The 19,377-nt window shown below is 47.0% G+C and overlaps 1 protein-coding gene across 1 annotated transcript; it reads left to right on the top strand.

Annotated features, from left to right (window-relative positions):
• The first annotated feature begins 812 nt into the window (after positions 1–812).
• LOC144130149 (globin-like) lies at positions 813–9,387 on the top strand. The gene is made up of 2 exons (XM_077664161.1): positions 813–1,270; positions 9,017–9,387. Exons 1-2 carry the CDS (start codon positions 815–817, stop codon positions 9,308–9,310), a joined length of 750 nt encoding a protein of 249 aa, XP_077520287.1. The 5' UTR covers positions 813–814; the 3' UTR covers positions 9,311–9,387.
• Positions 9,388–19,377: the final 9,990 nt, after the last annotated feature.

Raw genomic sequence — 19,377 nt, 5'->3', positions numbered from 1 at the left:
TCGGTGTGCCATCGGGGCCCCAGAAGAATTTTGTTTAACTTTTAGCAATAATGAAACACTTCCTCAAAAGATCTGAAGTCTTACACTTGGTAGGAAGAAGGCGAAGCCTCTGTGACACTATCAACCTGGTTGAATACAGAATGAAAGAATTCTTTGTGTTAGAAATTTCCTGAGGATCAGCAATCGCATTATCGTGCTGCTGCCTTATTTCTTCTAAGTGTGTGCTCTTATTTCCAAGGTATCGCCAAAAGTAATCAGGGCTAGTTTTAATGTATTTTAGCAAGGTACTGGAAAAATATTTCTTAAAAATTCATTAAAGAATTCCGCCTCGTCTTCAGTGTTCTATCTCAAGATGGATTCGTAAAGAGAAGTGGCTAACTGGAGCACAGCCCAAACGTACCCAGGGTTGGCCATCTTGATTGCACCACCATCTATGGGCACCAGCTTAACAGGAATGCTGCTGACGTCGCTGCACAGAAGAAACCTCGAAAAGCCGATGATCAGAGGATATGAAAGCACACTTCGAGGAGCAGCGGTAGCCTGGAGACTGAGCAGACCCCCCTTTCCCCCGCCTTTCGGCTTCACCGCCTGCGAAAGACAATCAAGACGAGAAGCCCTAAAGCGCATGTGGAAGTGGGACCAGAACCATACACGTGATGCTTAACAGACCCTGCAGCGGGTCAAAGCATTCAGTTTGAGGACTCTTCTCTGCACCTCTGTGGCGCCAGATGCATGCATATGCCACCTGGTGGCTGGTGGAACATACGCGATCTGTTCGAGGAAGAGGAAGACGAAAAGGAGCGTCCACTCAGCCATGGGTAACGCGGGTAGCAACGACCCAGTGGACAACCGGACCGGTATGTCTAAGCATGAGAACAAGTTGGTGCGCGACAGCTGGCGACGATTCTGCGAAAAGGAGCCGAATTTCGGCCTGGCTTTTCTGATGGCCATGTTCTCTAGCCACCCCGAGTATCTGATGCTGTTCCCCAGCTTCCATAACGTGTCTGTGCACGACCTGGCCAACAATGCCAAATTCCGGGCGCTCGCCTCCGAGGTAGGCCGTCACATGACAGCTTTCATTGAAGCTCTCGACGACACTCAAGTGCTCATCGAGTTGGTGCGCAAGAACGCCATCAATCACCTGAAGTTTCCTGGCGTGCAACCTCACAACTTCGAGAGCTTCTTCTCGGCGGCCATGCAGGAGATGATAGCCGCCAACAAATCCGCCATGACGCCGGCCACCGTAAGTGCCTGGGACAAGCTCTTTGAGGTAGGTGGCGCGGATTTGACCTTCGCCTATCCGAGCGGCAGTGTCATTAACAATATGAATGAGATAGTTAATGTAGCCGAAGCGTTCTACGCAAATCTATATTTTACCCAATGTAGTCAGGACGTTGATGAGATAGGCAGTAGCGCAGAGCCCTACGACATCATGCTAGCAAAAAAAAGAGGCAGTAAAGAAAGCTTTAGGAACAACGAAAAGAGGGAAAACAGCTGATGAGGATCAGTTAACAGATTTGTTGAAGGACGGAGGGAATATTGTGCTAGAAAAACTAGCCACCCTGCATAGGCAGCGCCTTATGACTGTCGAGCGCACCAGAAACTTCCAAGAACGCTTACATCATCTTAAAGGGTAAGAAAGAACAGGACAAGGACTTGAAAAATTATAGACCGATCAGCTTACTGCCATTTGCCGATTAGTTTGAGGACATTACTAAGGTAATGGCTAATAAAATAAGAATAATCTTAGACTTCAACCAAACATTATCAGGCAGGCTTTCGTAAAGGGAATTCGACAATTGACCGTATTCACACTATCATTCAGGTGATATTGAAATGCGCAGAAGATAACCAACCCGCATATATAGCCCTAATAGATAATGACATATAAGATAACATTTGACTCAGTCGAAACATCAGCAGTCATGCAGGAATTGCGGAATCAGGGTATAGAAGAGCCTTATGCAAAAATACTGGAAGATATCTATACGTGGTTCACAGCTACCATAGTTGTCCATGAAGTTCGCAATAAATTTCCAATTAGAAAGAGTGTTAGGCAGGGAGACACGATCTCGCCAATGCTATTCACCGCCTGTTTACAGAAGCTATTCAGAGGTCTGAATTCGAAACAGTCCAAGACAGGGGTTAACGAAGAATAGCTTAGTAATGTGCGATTCGCTGATGACTCAGGCGATGAACTGCAAAACTGCAAAAGGCAGAGCAGTACTGCTGCTCCAAAAATTAATCTGCAGAAAACCAAAGTAATGTTCAACAGTCTCGGAAGGGAAGAGCAGTTTACAATAGTAGTGAGGAGCTGGAAGTGGTAAGGGAATACGTCTATTTAGGAAAGGTAGTGAGCGTAGGCACTTATCAGGGAGCGAAGTAACGAGAAAAATGGGGTGGAGCGCATATGGCAGGTTCTCTCAGATCAAGACTGGCAGTTTACCGATATCCCTCAATAGAAAAGTATACAACAGCTGTATCCTACCTGTACTATGGAACATAAACGTGAAGAATAACGAAAAGGTTTCAACTGAAGGACAATACAGCTGCCTATGGAAAGGAAAATGATAGGTGCAACGTTTAGAGACAGGGGCAGTGAAAGGAGGTAAGAGTGCTCAACTATCAAAGAAGGGTTAATGATATTTTAGTCTAAATCAAGAGCAAGAAATGGGCTTGGGCAGGGCATGTAATGCGAAGGCAAGATAACAGATGCTCATTAAGGATAACAGACTGGATACCAAAGGTCGGTAAACGTAGCAGAGGCGGCAGAAAGTTAGACGGCTGGATGTGATTAAGAAGTTTGCGGGGATACGGTGGCCGCAGCTGGCAAAGAACAGGGTTAATTGAAGAGACATGGGAGGGGCCTTTTTCTTGCAGTGAGCGTAGTCAGGGTGGTGATGACGATTCGATTGGAAATAAAGCTGAATATCGGCCAAGTTGTTTTTTCATGCTTGACTTTGTTATTGCGCTACTAAGAGCGCGAGACTAGGAGAGGAAAGTAAAAAAAAAAACACGTAAACGAAGAAAACTGGGCTGGTCGGTCTGTGTGTTATTTTGTCCTTGACAGTTTCTTACCCAGAGTAGCGCCATAAAGAAATCGAGCGGAGGCCATGATGGGAAACCGAGACGTTGGATTGTAGAGCGTTCTTGCTCGGATACAACTGCTGCAGTAGTAGTAACACGAGGGTGGATGTGGTGATTTTTAGTGCGTGTCACGGATCCCCGGAGAACACTCGGGCTGAGAGAATGGACTAGCCGACAGGTGTACACACACAGACGCCACACATTTAATACAACCTACGTGACACAAACGCTAGCACACAAAACTAACGAACCTAACACAAAACACAGACTACCAATACACACTGCCCGGGAACACCCAGTATAGTAGCGTTCGGCGTTCGTGCTCACGGTTCAGTGCTGATGTAGCGTTGCATGTGTCCAGTAGCCGGCGTCGAGGTGGCGTTCCAAGTGCTCAGGCTGGCGTCGTTGGCGGCGTCGTACGAGCTACCGGTCCAAGTGCCCGTGGAGGCGATACTGGTGATGGCGTTGTGGGCACAACCCGGATGGGTGGCAACAGCGCTGGAGACACCCCTGGCCGTAGAAGGTGGTTGCGTCATCCGTTGACTGCCCGGAACGGGCTCAGGAACGGCAGGAGGTCCACGGCGCGACGCCTTAGAACTCAAGATCACCGGAGCAGTAGCCGGCGTTGCTCTCTTCCATCCGAGGTGTTCCTGACCTGCCGGAACTTCCGAATCTCTGTTCCCCCCCCCCCCCCCCCCCTCCAGTGCCACGCTAGCCCTCGCGCTTTTATAACCTTTGCGTTGGTACAGGTCATCCTTGTCGTCGTCGTCTTCTTCTTCTTCTTCTTCTTCTTCTCCTCAAGTAATATGGCACATACCCACGTGGGGGGATTGGCCAAGGTATAGGGTAGAATGCCAATGAAGCATTTGCGCGGGGAAGGAAACGTCAGAAGACTGAATCAAGATAAAAAAAAATTGGGAAAAATAAAATGAATTCAAGAGGTATGAGTCATCCGGAATAGAATCAATCTAGCCTTTTTGGACATGCGAAAGAATTTTGTGTCTAGCTAACAGGATAATCGATTAGTTGCACTTATGTAATCGTGAAGGTAGCCGCATACACTGCTTAACGGGAATCCCTTGGCACTCGCACCGAACGATAGAAGAACTGTAAGAGACAGAGGCAGTCCTAGTCTCGAAAGAGGAACCTCCAGATATTGCTTTCTCTGAACCGCGAACCGCCGGCAAGAGAGGAGAAAATGATCGATTGATTCAAGTTGCCCACATGATACACAAAGGTTTGTCGCAGCGAACCCGCACCTGCATAAGTACAAGTTTAAGTGAGGGATTCTACATCGCAGGAGCGTCATGGACACTTCACAAAGCCTTGACTTACACCACCGGATATTCCATGGGTACTTTAGGTGTTGAAAGTCCACGGTATTCAGCAACGGATCACTCAAAGTGGCTGAAATATGTTGGAACCGCTGGAAACGTGAAGCTGCTAACAGAATGAGGTGAGGGACGGGATATATTACAGTTGCGCTGAGAGCTGACCTTGCCAATAAATCAGCCATCTCGTTAAAATAGACGCCTGAATGCCCAGGTACCCAGACCAAACGGATCTCGCGCACTGTGCTCGGAACAAAAAACCTAAGTGAACGAGTCAAGAAAGATTTTTCCGAATTTTGGAGAGAGACAATAACTGAAAGGCAGTCTGTGAGAATAAGAACCCGTGCGACATGTCTGGGAATTTTGAGAAGAGCCAAACCAATGGCCAAAAACTCTGCGAAGAATATAGGAGTATAATCAGGGATACGAACGGAGTAGCTCCAATCTAGATCCTGCGAATATATGCCAATCGCCGCCTTCTCACAGCTGCCGGAGGCATCAGTGGAGAGAACAGTATGATGTGGAAAATTCTGTAGGTGTTCAGAAAGAAGACCATTTAGGGTATGTGCGGGCATATGCTTCGCATGGGACGGGAAAATAAAGTCGTAATAGAAGACGGGATCAGCCTGCGTGTCAGCAACTCGTTGCAAGGAGATCAGATCAACCTGAAGCGGAGCTAACAGATTCTGCGTGAACCTAACTTGCGGAAGCTGATAACGTGGCCAGTGATTAGTCAAAAAAAGGTGTGGTTGGGATACAAAAATTGGAACACTAACGCCTGGGGCCGGGTCAAAAGACTTGAGGAAAGTACGCACTGTTAGAAGTTGGAAGCGGGAATAGAGGTTGGGGATACGCGCTTCCAGATAAAGGACAGCGTTGGAAGCTGATTTTGGGAGCCCGAGGCATAGCCGTAGGGCACGTCTTTCCAGTAAGGCTAATGGCTGCAGCTTGTAGTTCGCGCTACCAGAGAACAAGGGGCAACCAAATTCCAGAATCGGTCTCATATAAGCCTTATAGAGCAACAGTAGCGTGTCACGACGCATGCCAAACTTTTTATTGCCAACTCGGGTCAAACGGCCCAGTGCACGTTCCCCTTTAATAACATTATTCTTAATATGGTGTCGCCAGTCCAAATTTTGGTCATAAGTAACACCTAGGTATTTAACCGACTCCACCTGCGGAATTGGAGTGGAGCGGTAGGCTAGCGAGATGTACATAGGAGCGTCGGGTGGAAATACCAGCACGCCGCATTTGCTGACATTAAGTGATAAATTGATTTGGTCCAACCAGACTTCAAGACCATTCAGATATGCCTGCAAATACCCGTAGAGCACATGAATATCATTTGCTGATGCGAAAAAAGCTATATCATCTGCGTATACATAAACTGTAACGTTAGGATGAATGGGGATGTCCCGAACTAATATGTTGAAAAGCAGCGGAGAAAGAACAGAGCCTTGCGGCACACCTCTTGATTGACCATAGGTATTAGAACAAAAAGATCCGTCTGTACAGAAGAAAAATCTATCTTTTAGAAATTCACAAATCCAGGCGTAGAGGTAATGCGGTGGTTGTAGTTGAGCAAGCTTGTTAATGAGGACTGTGTGCTCCACGCTGTCATAGGCCTTCGCAACGTCAAGCGTCACCAAGGCCGAAACTTCTCTCTGGCGCATTGAGAGTCGTATTCGGCTCTCGAGATCCACATGCGCGGACCATATGGAACAACCGCGACGAAAGCCAATCTGTGCGGGGCTGAGGCCGTTAATATGATGAACATGCTTTGTGAGGCGACTGTGTACTACTCTTTCTATTAGCTTTACTAAATTTGAGGTTAAAGCAATCGGCCGAATATTGTCTAATTGAAATCCATTGTCTGCATTTTTTAAAAGTAAAATTATTTTCGCAATTTTCCAACTGTGAGGAATCCAAGAGGTTTCCAATGACGCATTTACAATATCTAGAAGGTGAGTTGGAAAGTCGTGCGCTAAAATCTTTAACATGCCCACAGTAATCCCGTCAGATCCCGGAGCAGCAGAGTGCATCGAGGAAACAATTTGCAGGAGCTCCGACACGTCGACCTCAGGATAGTCCGAGCTGGGGGTGAGAGTGTGCAAAGGTTCTGCTTTCTGTACCTGGAAACGTAAGGCCAGCCCCTGCGCGATGCGGCGGTCGTCTTCTCTTCTCCGATCATCTTTTCCCACCTCACCGAATACTACTTCTTAATCTTCTTTATTCATGGGCTTAATACACGTTATTCTTATCGTCATCCTCGTCGTCTTCTGCGAACTTCTTTAGTTTATTCTTCCTATTATATGTAACAGTGCCATAGTCCTTATTAAACACACGAAAACGAGATATTTTACATGAATTTAACATCACCTCTAATTCTGCATGAACCAATGCATATAAAATATTTTGCCTCGTAAAATCGAGGTTGCAGCCGCCGCGGTGGCTGAGTGGTTATGGCGCTCGGCTGCTGGCCCGAAAAACGCGGGTTCGATCCCGGCCGCGGCGGTCGAATTTCGGTGGAGGCGAAATTCTATAGTCCCGTGTGTTGTGCGATGTCGGTGCACATTAGAGAAGCGCAGGCGGTCGAACTTTGCGGAGCCCTCCACAACGGCGTCCCTCATAGCCTGATTCGCTTTAGGACATTAAACCTCCATAAACCATAAAATGGAGGTTTGAAAAATGCCTCCTGGTCCATTTCACTCCTTTCCAGTGGAAGAGTTTATTGATGAAATTAGCCACGGATAATCACCCGTGTGATTAGTCTTACTCAATTATTGGTGATATTCCGATTTTTTTGTAACATGTTTTATTTGGATAGCCTTAAAATGCTGTCGTTCTGCAGAAAATCCGCCGTCGTTGCCGGCGTTCTGCGAGAGAAATACCCCCCCCAAAAAACAACCTAGGTGACCCACCTAGGTACCGTGACCGTTTGGCGTCATCGCAACCTGCCCGTCTGATTGTGAACAAACCCACCACCCTGGCAGGTGGCAGTTATATTTACGATTGATCGTGAGAGATTGCTCGGAAAGAGCAACCTCGTTCGCATAAGCCCCGTCGCTACCAGCAGCTTCCATCGCAAGGCAGTGAAGCATGGCTTAACCGCTGCACAGCTGCGTCAGGAGTGGGATGATGGTTCCCAGGGATCTATGAATGTAAAGCCGAGAAGGCTGCATTCCGCATATATGGGCGCATACGCTATCGCGTCATACCATATTGTTGAGCGTAAGTTTACCCTCCAATTTTGCTCTGTGCTTGTTTGATTGATTGATCGTATTTTATCTTTACCCTGCATTTCTTGTTTTGAACAATTATTTTTTATGTTCGCTTTCCACTGCTGATGTAGCTCCGAATGGAGCCGTTGTAGCTACCAACAAAAAAGAGATAAATTCGCGAAGTAACCTTAAAGAAAGTCAGGGACCTGGGAACGGGACCGGTGTGAAGAAGGAAGGCAGAAGAGGCCTAACTCTCGGTGGCTAACTGAACTGCGGTGTGCGGGAGCAGATGAGAGAGTGACTGAAAGGAAGAAGAGCAGAAATGCTTAGGCGATAATACCATGTGATGCGACAAATCGGCGTTTGTCTCCTCCCTGGTTTCCTGGCAGGTGGCGACGGCATCACAAAACACACGGGCCATTTTTGCGAAACTCAGACTAGTAACGCTAGCGCATTTGAAATCAGTAATGTTTCGCTTTATAGTAATGCGAATGTCAGCAACAGGTGCGAAATGCTGATGTTTTTGCGAATGTTTAGTAATGCTGGGTAAGCTTATGGGGTGTCTGCTGCGTCTATGCCGCCACGGGTAAGCTCTCATGTATGCCATTTGTAGAGAACGTTGGAGTAGCCTGCTGCAGTGACTAGTCATACGCGTGTGTGGGTATGTGGAGGTAGGGGTGTGGGGTATAAACGTGACGCACGGTCGCGTACAATCCCGACTCGCTGCGCTTGTTAGGCCCGACTCCCGCCTGGTCTAACGATAGTGGCAGTGCTCTGACAAACAGTGATGCGAGCCACGCCTGTTTCTATCTCCTGTTCGCCCGTCCTCCTCGCACTCCCTCGTGTTGTGACGTAGCGTAGCCGGCAGACTCGGCCTTTACAGCTGTCCCGATAAAAAGAGGCGCTGTAGTGGAGGGCTCTGGATCAATACCAGTCACCTGGGGTTATTTAACGCGCACTAACGTCGCACAGCACACTGGCGTCTTTTGCATCTCTCCATCATTTAAACGCAGCCTAGTATTCATTCTGCGTCCCCACGCTAAGCAACCAAACGTCTTAGAAGACGCCGCCTCGGCGGTAGCGAGTTGGCACATGCGTAGCGTGCACACAAAAACCAATCCAAATTAATCGCACAGTGTTGGACTTGTTATCTGCGAAAGCCCTTCGCAGCGTCGATCGTCTGAATTAAGTGAGGCTCAGCTATCATAAGCGTGGTTCGCGGCAATAAGTTATTTCAAACAGTTCTGGGGGATGTCTTCTTGTGGTGTAATTCCGTAGTCTGTGCAACAGAGGCTGCAGCGCCTCGAATCCCGCCGCTGTTTTGTTTGCACGGATGTTTTTCATGCCAGGATGTTTTTCATTTTTCTTTCTTTGCAGGCACTGAACATGATCACAAGGAGTGTGTATGACGAGGCTTCAAAGGCGCCACTGGCGGCGAAGAAAGAGGTCCACCACAACGGGAAGTCGTCTACCCACGAGCCAGCCGCCACTGGCGCCTCTTCCAAGGCGCACACACATTTGTCCCCCGCGAAGGCAGGCCACAGGGAATCCGTCAGCCCGCTCGCCGTGCAGAGCTTCATCAGGGGGTCGCACTCGGAGCGCAAACCCTTAATCAAGCACGCCCCCAAAACCAAGGAGACCTCCCCGAAAGGGGCTGGCCAGCCCCAGTAAGCGAAGCCACGAATAGTAAAAAACAAACATTATGCCACCTTAACAAGACTTGGCACCTTTGTCCACGTCTGTACGTGTTCGGGCACGCGTTTATAACGATTGCTAGAAAAAGAGAAAAATAGGATAGTTTAAGATAGCAACGTTTTCCTAAAAAAATAAAGTGCATGATTGTAAGGAAGCGTCTTCGTTCCTTTACCGCTCTTGCCATTGGCGGCTTTGGAAAGCTGCCTGCTTTTATTCCTGTAAACCAGGCTGCTGGCGGCTTTCTTCAATTATCCGCAGTTAACGTACGCACTCTAGACATACATCCTACAGGCCGGCGGCTAACCACGAGAGCTGCAGAACACTCACTCAAATAAGCCTGGTCCTAACGTGCGCAGATGATTACGAGGGCAGCGACCACCCGCAGAGAAAAGGAACCAAGAAAATTATAACCAAAGCGGAGACGACTATTGTGGCAATCTCTGCCTTTTCGAGGATAGAGTGATGTTCCTGAAAATTGAGAAATTTGCCTACGGCAACCTACGCTCACACACGCACAACAGAGCTCACCAACACTGAATTGCTGAGAGCATGAAATATTCAGTGAATATTGATGCGAACGCACTCATGCGCTCACCGACACCAACCAACAAACTTGTCGCCATACTAACAACTGTCGGGAGCAAAAGTAGTAAACTCCGTTCAGCGCGTGGCGGAGCGAGCGGATGGATGGAAGGTAGGAGCGTCCACTTTGAAACAGTGTGATGGCAGTTGCCACCATGCTCAGCTTTTTTTCTCTTTAATTTTGTTTAACTGTGTTGTAAGTTGTTATTAAAACTCGCCATTTTCGTTAAATACGTCTTCCTACACTTCTAACCTTATGTCACCTCTATGCTTTTGAGCCACCAATCTTCCAATCGCTTCTTGCTAATTTCCACCGCAAACTTATTTACATGACTATTGTTATCTCTGAACCCTAGGGCATCGGGAAGAGTGACTGTGCCTGCATCGACATCGGGATGGATACCATCACATTTTATAATGGGGTGTTCTATTGTTTCTACTGATTTACCACGCACAGCACATGTGTAATCTTCTTCGTTAATTTTTTTCTATTGCTGTGCGTTCTAAGACATCCTGACCTGGCTTCAAAGAGTAGAACACTGCCTCTTGAGTTATCATAAAACGCTTCCTTCCTGGTCTGCCTTTTCCAGTATCGATATAGTTCTGCACTATGCTTCTTTTTCATTCAATATATCCAATGTTTTCCTTCCACGTTTTGAACCTGTCGCTTAATGCTCTCTCTTTCTCCGTCCTCGTGTCTGCCATAATTACTGGTTAGCTACCCAGTTGTTTTACACCAGTGTGAGTCAACACTCTTTCTGTATAGGTATTTAAATATGTTAGCTGCCCACCTGTTATCATCCGATTTCCTCAGGCGTTCTTCGTATAGTATTTTACTCTGAGCTTCCGCTGCTTCGAACCATGCCCCGCCCATATCCCCCTGTACTGCCTCGTTTGAGGTTTTCCCGTGCGCACCTATTGCTAATCTTACAACAGCTCTCTGGTATACTTCTAATCGCTACGGAACTTCTGCCCTTAAGCACAGAGCCGCATTCCCGAAAGTAATCCCCGGCACCATTATTCCTTTCCAAATACCTCTCAGTACTTCATACACCTTTTCCCCGCACAGCGCCCTATGTTTGATTATCCCGGCATCCCTTCGCCCTTTTTGCTATAAGAGACTGTTCGTGCTTTTCCTTTCGTTTACCCATAGCCCGAGATATTTGTATTCGGCCACTCAGGGTATTTCATGGCCTTGCATTGCAAGCTCCTGCTCAGTTGTATCGTTGAAAATCCCCACACCGCAAAACTGAAACCTAGACTGTCTCCTTTGTATCCACAGCAATTAACCAGTGTCTGCAAATCTTCCTGGCTATCTGCTAACAGCACAATGTCGACCGCACACATTAAACCCGGTATTCGGTGCTCAACAATCTTTCCGCCTAATCTGTACGACCGATTGTAACCTAGATTGCTTCCTTGTAGCCCTATTTTTATACTTATCATATAAAGCGTGAACAGCGAAAACTGCATCGCAACGCCATCTACAATGTCAGTGCACGTTAAAGATCCCCAGGTGGTCGAAATTATTCCGGAGCCCTCCGCTACGGCACCTCATTCTTCCTTTCTTCTTTCGCTCCCTCCTTTATCCCTTCCCTTACGGCGCGGTTCAGTTGGCCAACGATATATGAGACAGATAATGCGCCATTTCCTTTCCCCAAAAATCAATTATTATTATTATTATTATTATTATTATTATTATTATTATTATTATTATTATTATTATTATTATTATTATTATTATTATTATTAACGCCATCTACAGGGGACGCCTTGGTCAAGACAGCCGATGGGGAACCCTTCCTAATCTGTAGGCATGTCGTTTCAGTCCTTAGATAGCAAAGTACTGCAGCTCACCCCAAGTGCCGAGCACAGCAGCAGTAGCGATACAAGGTACCTCGTCTCATTTCTTTCTTTTTATTGTTTCATTATGCGTTCGAGATATCATATGGGCGCCGGCCGACGCATTCCTTGCGCTTGCACTGAAAACCTGCATGCGGAAGCAGCTCAATGTTGAACGGTATTCGTGACAGACCGCAATGAGTTGTATGATTACAATCCCGGCTTAAGCGGCTCAGCCGTATAAATGACTTAAACTAAAAGAACATTGTACGAACGATTTTCGCGCTATGTCAGTCACGCGCGCACGAGCTTTAATATAGTGGCCTGGTGATTTGGTCCACTCTCCGCTGGCGTATAAAAACGAGACAATAAAGTATCCATTATGACATCTCCTAGATATTAACTCGACAACAAGCTGTCTCCTTTTCACTGGCACCATCAAATTAATAGTTACTTGAAGTACTTCGGAAAGGATTCAGAAGTGGGAGGCGCTTAGATCAGAGCCTGTTCCTGCTTACGCCATGCAGCGAAATAGCTAGGGGGGCAAACAGACCTCAGTATTGAGCTTTCCTGGATATAAGTTGTGCATGCCACAACGTGAACAGATAACACCTGTGGAATATACAGAAGGATTAAGGTGTTGCTCATAAGATAATTGAATTCATACAGGAAAGATACCGAGATAATAAAGTAGAACTCCCATGGGAAGAGATAAGTAGGACAGCTTCAATATTGTAGAACAATACAATGCATGAAATGCGTATACTGACAGAATGCAAATATCTCGGGGTGCGGGTAAACGAAGGACAGATATACATGGAAAAGCACGAACAGACTGCTATGGCGAAAGGGCGAAAACATGCCGCGATAATGAAACATAGGGCATTATGGGGCTGCAAGTATGAAGTACTGAGAAGTACTTGGAAAGGAATAATGGCGGCAGGCTTACTTTCGGGAATGCGGTTTTGTGCCTGAGGGCAGAGGTTCAGTCGAGACAAGAAATAAATCAGATAGATCTTGGAAGATTATTACTAGGTTCCCTGAGATAGCCCTGAGACAGAAGATTAGCACCAGGTTCTCTGAGACAGGCACTTAGACAGGCCGACGACCGGAGGATTCGTAACTTTCATGTACGGGGTTGCCGCTCCGCGGCCACCTCCGAAAGCACCCGAACATTTATACCAGAGGAAAGCGCCCGAGTCTGCCGCCCAAGTTCTGAACTGTTAGGGATGCCGCACAGAGCTCAGAGCTTTTAACGCAGTTTTATGTTTAGGGTTAGGTTTTCGCCGCAACCATGTGAGCAGGTTAGTATAATATCCACGTGCGGGTGTATAATATGGGAGAGATACAAAAACATTTACGGTCCGTCGCAGTTTTCTAACTGGGCAGACAAAGACGATGTAGTTTATTTCATGGGAGTTTAACGTCCCAAAGCGACTCAGGCTATGGGGACGCCACAGACAAGGGCCACGGGCATTTCAACCACCTGGGGTTCTTTAGCGCGCACTGAGATCGCAAACCATGGCTCTCTATAATTTCACCTCCATCGAAATTCCGCTGCGCGGCCGGAATGAAACCCGCGTTTTTCGGGTCAGCAGCCGGGTGCCATAACCACTGAGCCACCGCGGAGGCAATAAAAAAGGCGAGAGAGAGAGAGGATAACCTTTTATTGTATGAAACAAGAGCAGAGCGGATTGTGGATGGGGTCCTCAGTCCAAGACTCCAGTGGCTCCTTCCGACGCTTTGGCGATGGCGACTAGCGCCCCCTGGTCATTCAGGGTGCCGCTGGCCAGCGTCACCTCCCACTGCTCCAGCGCCGCGTTCGGGTGCTTTAAGTGGTTGGATTTGGCTGTGCATGTCCATGCAGTGTGTGTGTGAATGTGGGAATATCACAACAGCATGGATGTGTAGTCTGCATATAATCTTGGTTGAATGCGGTGTAGGTGGTGGAGAGTGGAGAAAGTGGGTGCGTATTAGGCGGTGTGCCGGAAACACTTGCTTATGTGGCGGGTTGTAGAGACAAGGTAAACGTATACACGCGCTCCCTCTAGATTCTAAGCGCAAGGAGAAGTGAATAAGAAGAAAAGGTTGCGTTTGTTTTCCTGCTTTATCTTTCATATGACATAAAATCTCGGTGTGGGCAAGTTGGTTACTCATCACTGACATTTTAGGGAGTGGGATAAAACGGTGAAGACAAAGGAACACGCAAACTGCAGCACTACGCCTAAAGCTGTCTTGGTTGTTTCTTTGTCGTCATCCTTTTTCGTGGCTCTTAAAGGAGCGAAGAAAAAGATTCACAGCATAATCGACCTTCGCAGTGAGAAACTTGTGATCAAGTGATTTTGACTGACGTAAGATATCAACCATCCTTGAGGGCAACGTTTTTCAGCAGCGGCAAGTGGACCGTACTTAGCAAGAAATCAAAAACATCTGTTTCCTGTTCGACTGAATGTGTGCAGTACTTGCAATCAGTTGTCGCCGTGATGCGCACTACATTCGGAGTGTGTGCTGAACTTTACAGAGACGTCGAGCTACATATGCAGTCGGTAGTGGCATTGTGGCATACACGAAGTAGCTACGGCTTCGCTTGTGGCAGGGTCACTGCTGAAAAATGTTTCCGTCACGGCTTATTCACGATTTATGCCACTCAATATCGCTGTTTACCTGTAATGCTCCAAACGAAATAAGGTGGGCCGAAATGCGCACTGCAGACTGTCATTGAGCGCCTAGGCCACAATATTTGGGTCCTGCTTGTAAAGGCAGAAAGATGTGGCGGTGTATGGGCTGACGTAAAGTGAAAAAACACGGCCAAGTGCTGCGCACTCGACAATTAAGTGCAGCGGCCCGCACAATTAACAACCGTCATTTGTTAAAACTATTTGGCCACGCCTCGTCAGAATGTTTGACCTCCAGAGCAGCGCACACGGAGCGGAAAGCCGAAATACTTGTATGCAAAAACAAACCGGTGCCCGCTGTCGCAGAGTGAAGAAATGGGGAGAGCCTGACACAATTTCATGCGGCAGGTTTATTTACTGTCAAAGCTTACCAGCTGCACGAAATCGGTTTAGCCCTGCTGTTTGCTTTCCTTCTTGACTTAAGCTCAGCACACCGCTCACAGCATTCATTTTGTTTGACAGGCGGCCTTGGAATCAAACTAGAAAGGCGCGCGAAGCTGCTGCCATAGAGAAACATACTTACGTAAAGAGCGGACACTCAAGCTGTTTCGCGGCTGAGCAAAAAAAGGGTCTGACCAGCCGCCAGGCGGCCGATGTTTGCTTCCACTCTACTTCAAAGGTCGACAGAATATCACACGTACATCGGGTTGCATCCAAGCGTTCCACTTCCATATAAATGGTGGTGGTGCGCCGGTCATGTGCCGCCGGTTACACCCACCTCACAGCGCTTTTCAACGCCGCGCCCCGTTTTTTCGCTAAGTTGTTTCCTTTTTCCTGCAGGATTAGTTTTGATGCTTCTTGAGCTAAGAAGATTGTAGGAAGTCGTTTGTTATGCTGCGTGTACCTATTTTGCACGCGTAGCATATAATATGAGCCGTGAGTCATCCGTTTGTTGTCTCTTCCGGAAGAGTACGTGAATTACTTCGAAAGCGTAATTTTCCAAAAGTCACTCGCGACACGTTTGGTTTAAAACACAGAATTTAACGATGGTTCACCCGTATCGTAACCCAAACCTTTTATATGGCGTGGATCGAACAGTGTAACGCACATTTCATATCGACCACGTGAAAATACCTTTGTCACAGAGGAAGCGGGCAGTTTTGATCGTGATTAGTCAGATCCTAATCGGGCCTCAACATGCCCCGACCGTGTGCTTTTTAGGTGTCATAGATTGCTAGGAAACGAACAGCAAAAGAGAGAAGCCTAAAATATCAACAAGAAAGGTTGTTTTAGACTGGAGTACAACAAATGGTAATACGTTTTATTCAGGCATATTATCTCATATTTGTGTCAATACCGCCGACATTATGTGTTTCAGAGAATTTCAGGGGATCGGCACTGATAGGTATGTTTTTTAGCCATAATATCAAATTGAAATGTTTTTTTTTCTGGAAAAAGAATATACAAGGAATTTTTTCTGCCAACTTGGCAAATTTAGTTGGGTGTTCCGGACCTACTTAGTCACATCTGCTACGCTAGGGCTGTTATACTCCCGATCCTTGGACCGCTATATCAGCGATGATTAACCATCGCGATTGAAAGTCGGATCCCGGTCGAGGGCTCGATCACAACCGAATGTTCCCACGTGAAGGGGTATAAGAAAATCGTTGAAGATACTGCGATCTCGCAATCATTACGACAGTGTGCGATCACTGTAAAGTGAAAGCTGATCACTGGTCCGTACCGCATATAGGTACGGTCTGGAAAAAAACCATTGACAATAGTCAATGCTTTATAAACAAAAAAATACTTTACGTCAGCTTGCTTCCGCAAGGGATTGAAGCCAGTTAAACAGAATTTTTCATTAACGATATGTTAACGCTTGCCTGCAAACATATTATAAATAACACATCATCGAGTTTATTTTCTTTTCTATCTTTTTTTCTATATTTCTCTTTGCCGTTTGATGACTGCAACAATCTTTGCAGTACGTACACAAGCACACACTAATACGCCACGCAGCGGATTAAATTACGGGAACTACTGCTGCATTTCATGGTGTGGGAACAACGGGCAAATACAAACGAAACCGGGGACGAAGCTCTCATGCATTCCTCTTGACAGCAGGTGATTGACGCGTTTTCTGTGTACATTAAAGAAATTATAGAAGAGTTCTGCCAATCTCTTGTTAGAACCGGCTACTATGAGCATGTTTTTTTTCAGTCAGCCAGTGAAGTGAATAATTACATGTTATATATACTGCGCCATAATTGTTTCAGGTCGAAGGCTTGGATCGAGTGTGCCAAGAGGGGCGACCTGCTTGAAAAGTCGCCGACCCAGCTGTACGTCACGTACCGCATCTGCGGTGGCCATTTCACCGCAGATGCCTTCATGGACCCCGGATGACTTCGGTGACGAAGATGGCTATTCCTACTGTTCAGCATACAGGATACTCGAATTGTCAGCTCTCTAAAGGTGATGTTTTTGCGTGATGTCTACAACTTGACCAAAACATCGCAATAATCAGGTTTTACGAAGAGTGCAACCTTATTATTGTGTTATTATGATGTATTGAATATGTTGGGCTTGTATTTCTGAACAGCCTATGAACCTATCGCTCAAAGCTCCTGATGTGAAGGAATCGAGCGTGCTATGCGTGCTTTTTTAACCCCTTACGTGTGTCTAGCTGTTGACAACTCCTGTTGTGTTGTTCGCACGGGTCATGTTTTAGATGACAATCCCGCAGAGGGTATGTGCAATACTTTTTTTTGTTCGTGACATGGTGCCACCGGCTTTACCATAACTTCTTTCTTTTTGCTCTTTGTATAATGATGTATTTTATAAAATGTGTGTGAGCCAGTATTTTTTTTCTCTACAGTTCAAATTGTTAACAAGAAGAAATAAACTCTTTGTGTAAAACCATTCCCTTCTATGTCTGCAACTGAAAGAGGCGGCTCAATGACGGCACACAATTAAAGTTAAAACAGCTCTGATAACATTATTCCCAGCTTCATGAACTAATTCAGCTTGCGTAGGTTCTTCGAGAAGCGTGGTGGTATTTCCAGTAAAAGTGCGATCCGAGCGTTTATTACGTCTATATGTATGGCATGCTTAGAAATGAAATATTAAATTGAATATTTTAATAGCCAAAGGTAAGTCAGAATCGAAAGCATTTCTATCGAAACCGAAACTGAAACAGAGCTTAAGCACAGCCTAAAATCTCGGAGGATGAAATTAGCGGTCTGACCATCCGCTCGGGGCGCTGGCGGCAGTGCAGTAGCTCGGCCGCAGGGCCCTACGGGAGTGTCCGCTCTTTACGTAAGCCTATGTTTCTCTATGCTGCTGCAGCCTTATGGGCAATGTCGCAGAAACGCGTTGCCTGTGAGCGGGAGGCAGCAAGCGCGAGCGAAACGCGCCCCCCCCCCCCCCCCCCCCCCCTTCACAAGCGCGCTGTCTACACGGCGATCAGCGACAGACGAAAAGCGCGAAAAGCAGTCAAATCGAACTGCGCACGAGCTTTTGTCAGCCGCCGCGAACATACAGAGCGCATGATAACGCGTCCGGCGGCTCACGCTTCTTGGCGCTGGCGTCAGTCTAAGCCACCACAGAGCTACTACTACCAATAAGCCACGCTCTCCGTCATTCGCCTGAAGTGTGCAACTGCGCAGAGCGACGTCTTTAAGTGTGTCTGAGAGTACCATATCAATGGGATAAGAGCTGAAAATTTTCACGGCACTCGTATTTGTTTTTCGGTTTTCTCGTGGCCTTTCTTTCTTGGCGGAATCAGAGGTGCCTCGGTACGTGTCGAGCCGTCAGCAGCCGAATGTTCGACATGCCAGACACGGCCACCACACCTGCGGCGTGGCCGCTATTGCACCTCAGATGCCTGCGCACAGAGGACTTGCAGGGTGACAGAGAAGTTTGAATGGCTTCACGAAGGATGATGCCGTGCCTATCTTCGCGCTGCGGCACAGAACAGGGCACTCATAGAGAGTTTATTTCCCTAATCCAGCACACTCGCACGAGCGTTTGAATGCAGCTTCAAGCAGCGCACCACACGGCTCATCGTTCGGGCAGCTATATTAGATTTCAACTTGCACTCCCTTTAGTCTGTGAAAGTGGCGAATCACGATGGGGCCGTCCCCGAAACTGGCACACGCTGCCTCGCAGGTCCGTGGCTGGGCGAGGGGTGTTGGCCCAGGAGTCGGGCGGGAACGATTCTTCGAAGCTGGAACTACGGGACGGACTAACCGGCGCCGCTAAACGTCCTTCGGAAAAAGGGTGTTCCACTTAAGTCGTCGAAGATGTCGTTGCCCTCAGCGCTGTAGCCTAACAAACCTTGGCTACTGCGGTGAGTTACGTGCACTGGGGAGGTTGCTCTTCCTACAAGCTTATCGAAAGCGCGTGTGTCTTTGTTTCATACTGCTCCATAGTCCTACCTTTGATATCTTTCACACTTTTATTTCTTCCCCAAGTTGCTTCTATCTTGTGTTCTACATTGACTGATCATTTGCTTTTTAGAACAGTATATATACCGCCTCGTGCGGATATCGAAGTATCTCTGGCTTTGCTTATCACTTGTATTCATACTTTACCCACTGATAGAAATATCCTATGTGGCGATTTAATGCAAAAACAATTTACTGGGCGGAAATATCATTGACTCTAGGCGAACTCAAGCTGAAGCTCTTGCGGCCTCTAATACCTTGTAGTTGTTCTCAATAACATGGACTCTTTACCAACCTACGAAACTCCGTAAGCTTCAAGTTGGACTGACGGCAGCTTAGCTTCTCCAATTTACCTACAAAGCTCTACTCTTGGCAAACCATTGCTGAAGCATCACTTTCCGAGAATAGATTTATTAGATACTCCTTCGTTCCCAACCGTCGTCGCCGTTGATGCGGTACACCTCAGCCAGCTCTAATCGTTTAATTTCCCAGTTAATTTCTCTGCCTTGGTTTCCATCTTTTTATAACCATCCGTTTCATCCAGCGCCTGCCCTTG

The sequence above is a fragment of the Amblyomma americanum genome, chromosome 4 (genome assembly GCF_052857255.1).
Source record: "Amblyomma americanum isolate KBUSLIRL-KWMA chromosome 4, ASM5285725v1, whole genome shotgun sequence".
Classification (NCBI taxonomy): Eukaryota; Metazoa; Arthropoda; class Arachnida; order Ixodida; family Ixodidae; genus Amblyomma; species Amblyomma americanum.
This window is presented reverse-complemented; position numbering and strand designations above follow the sequence as displayed.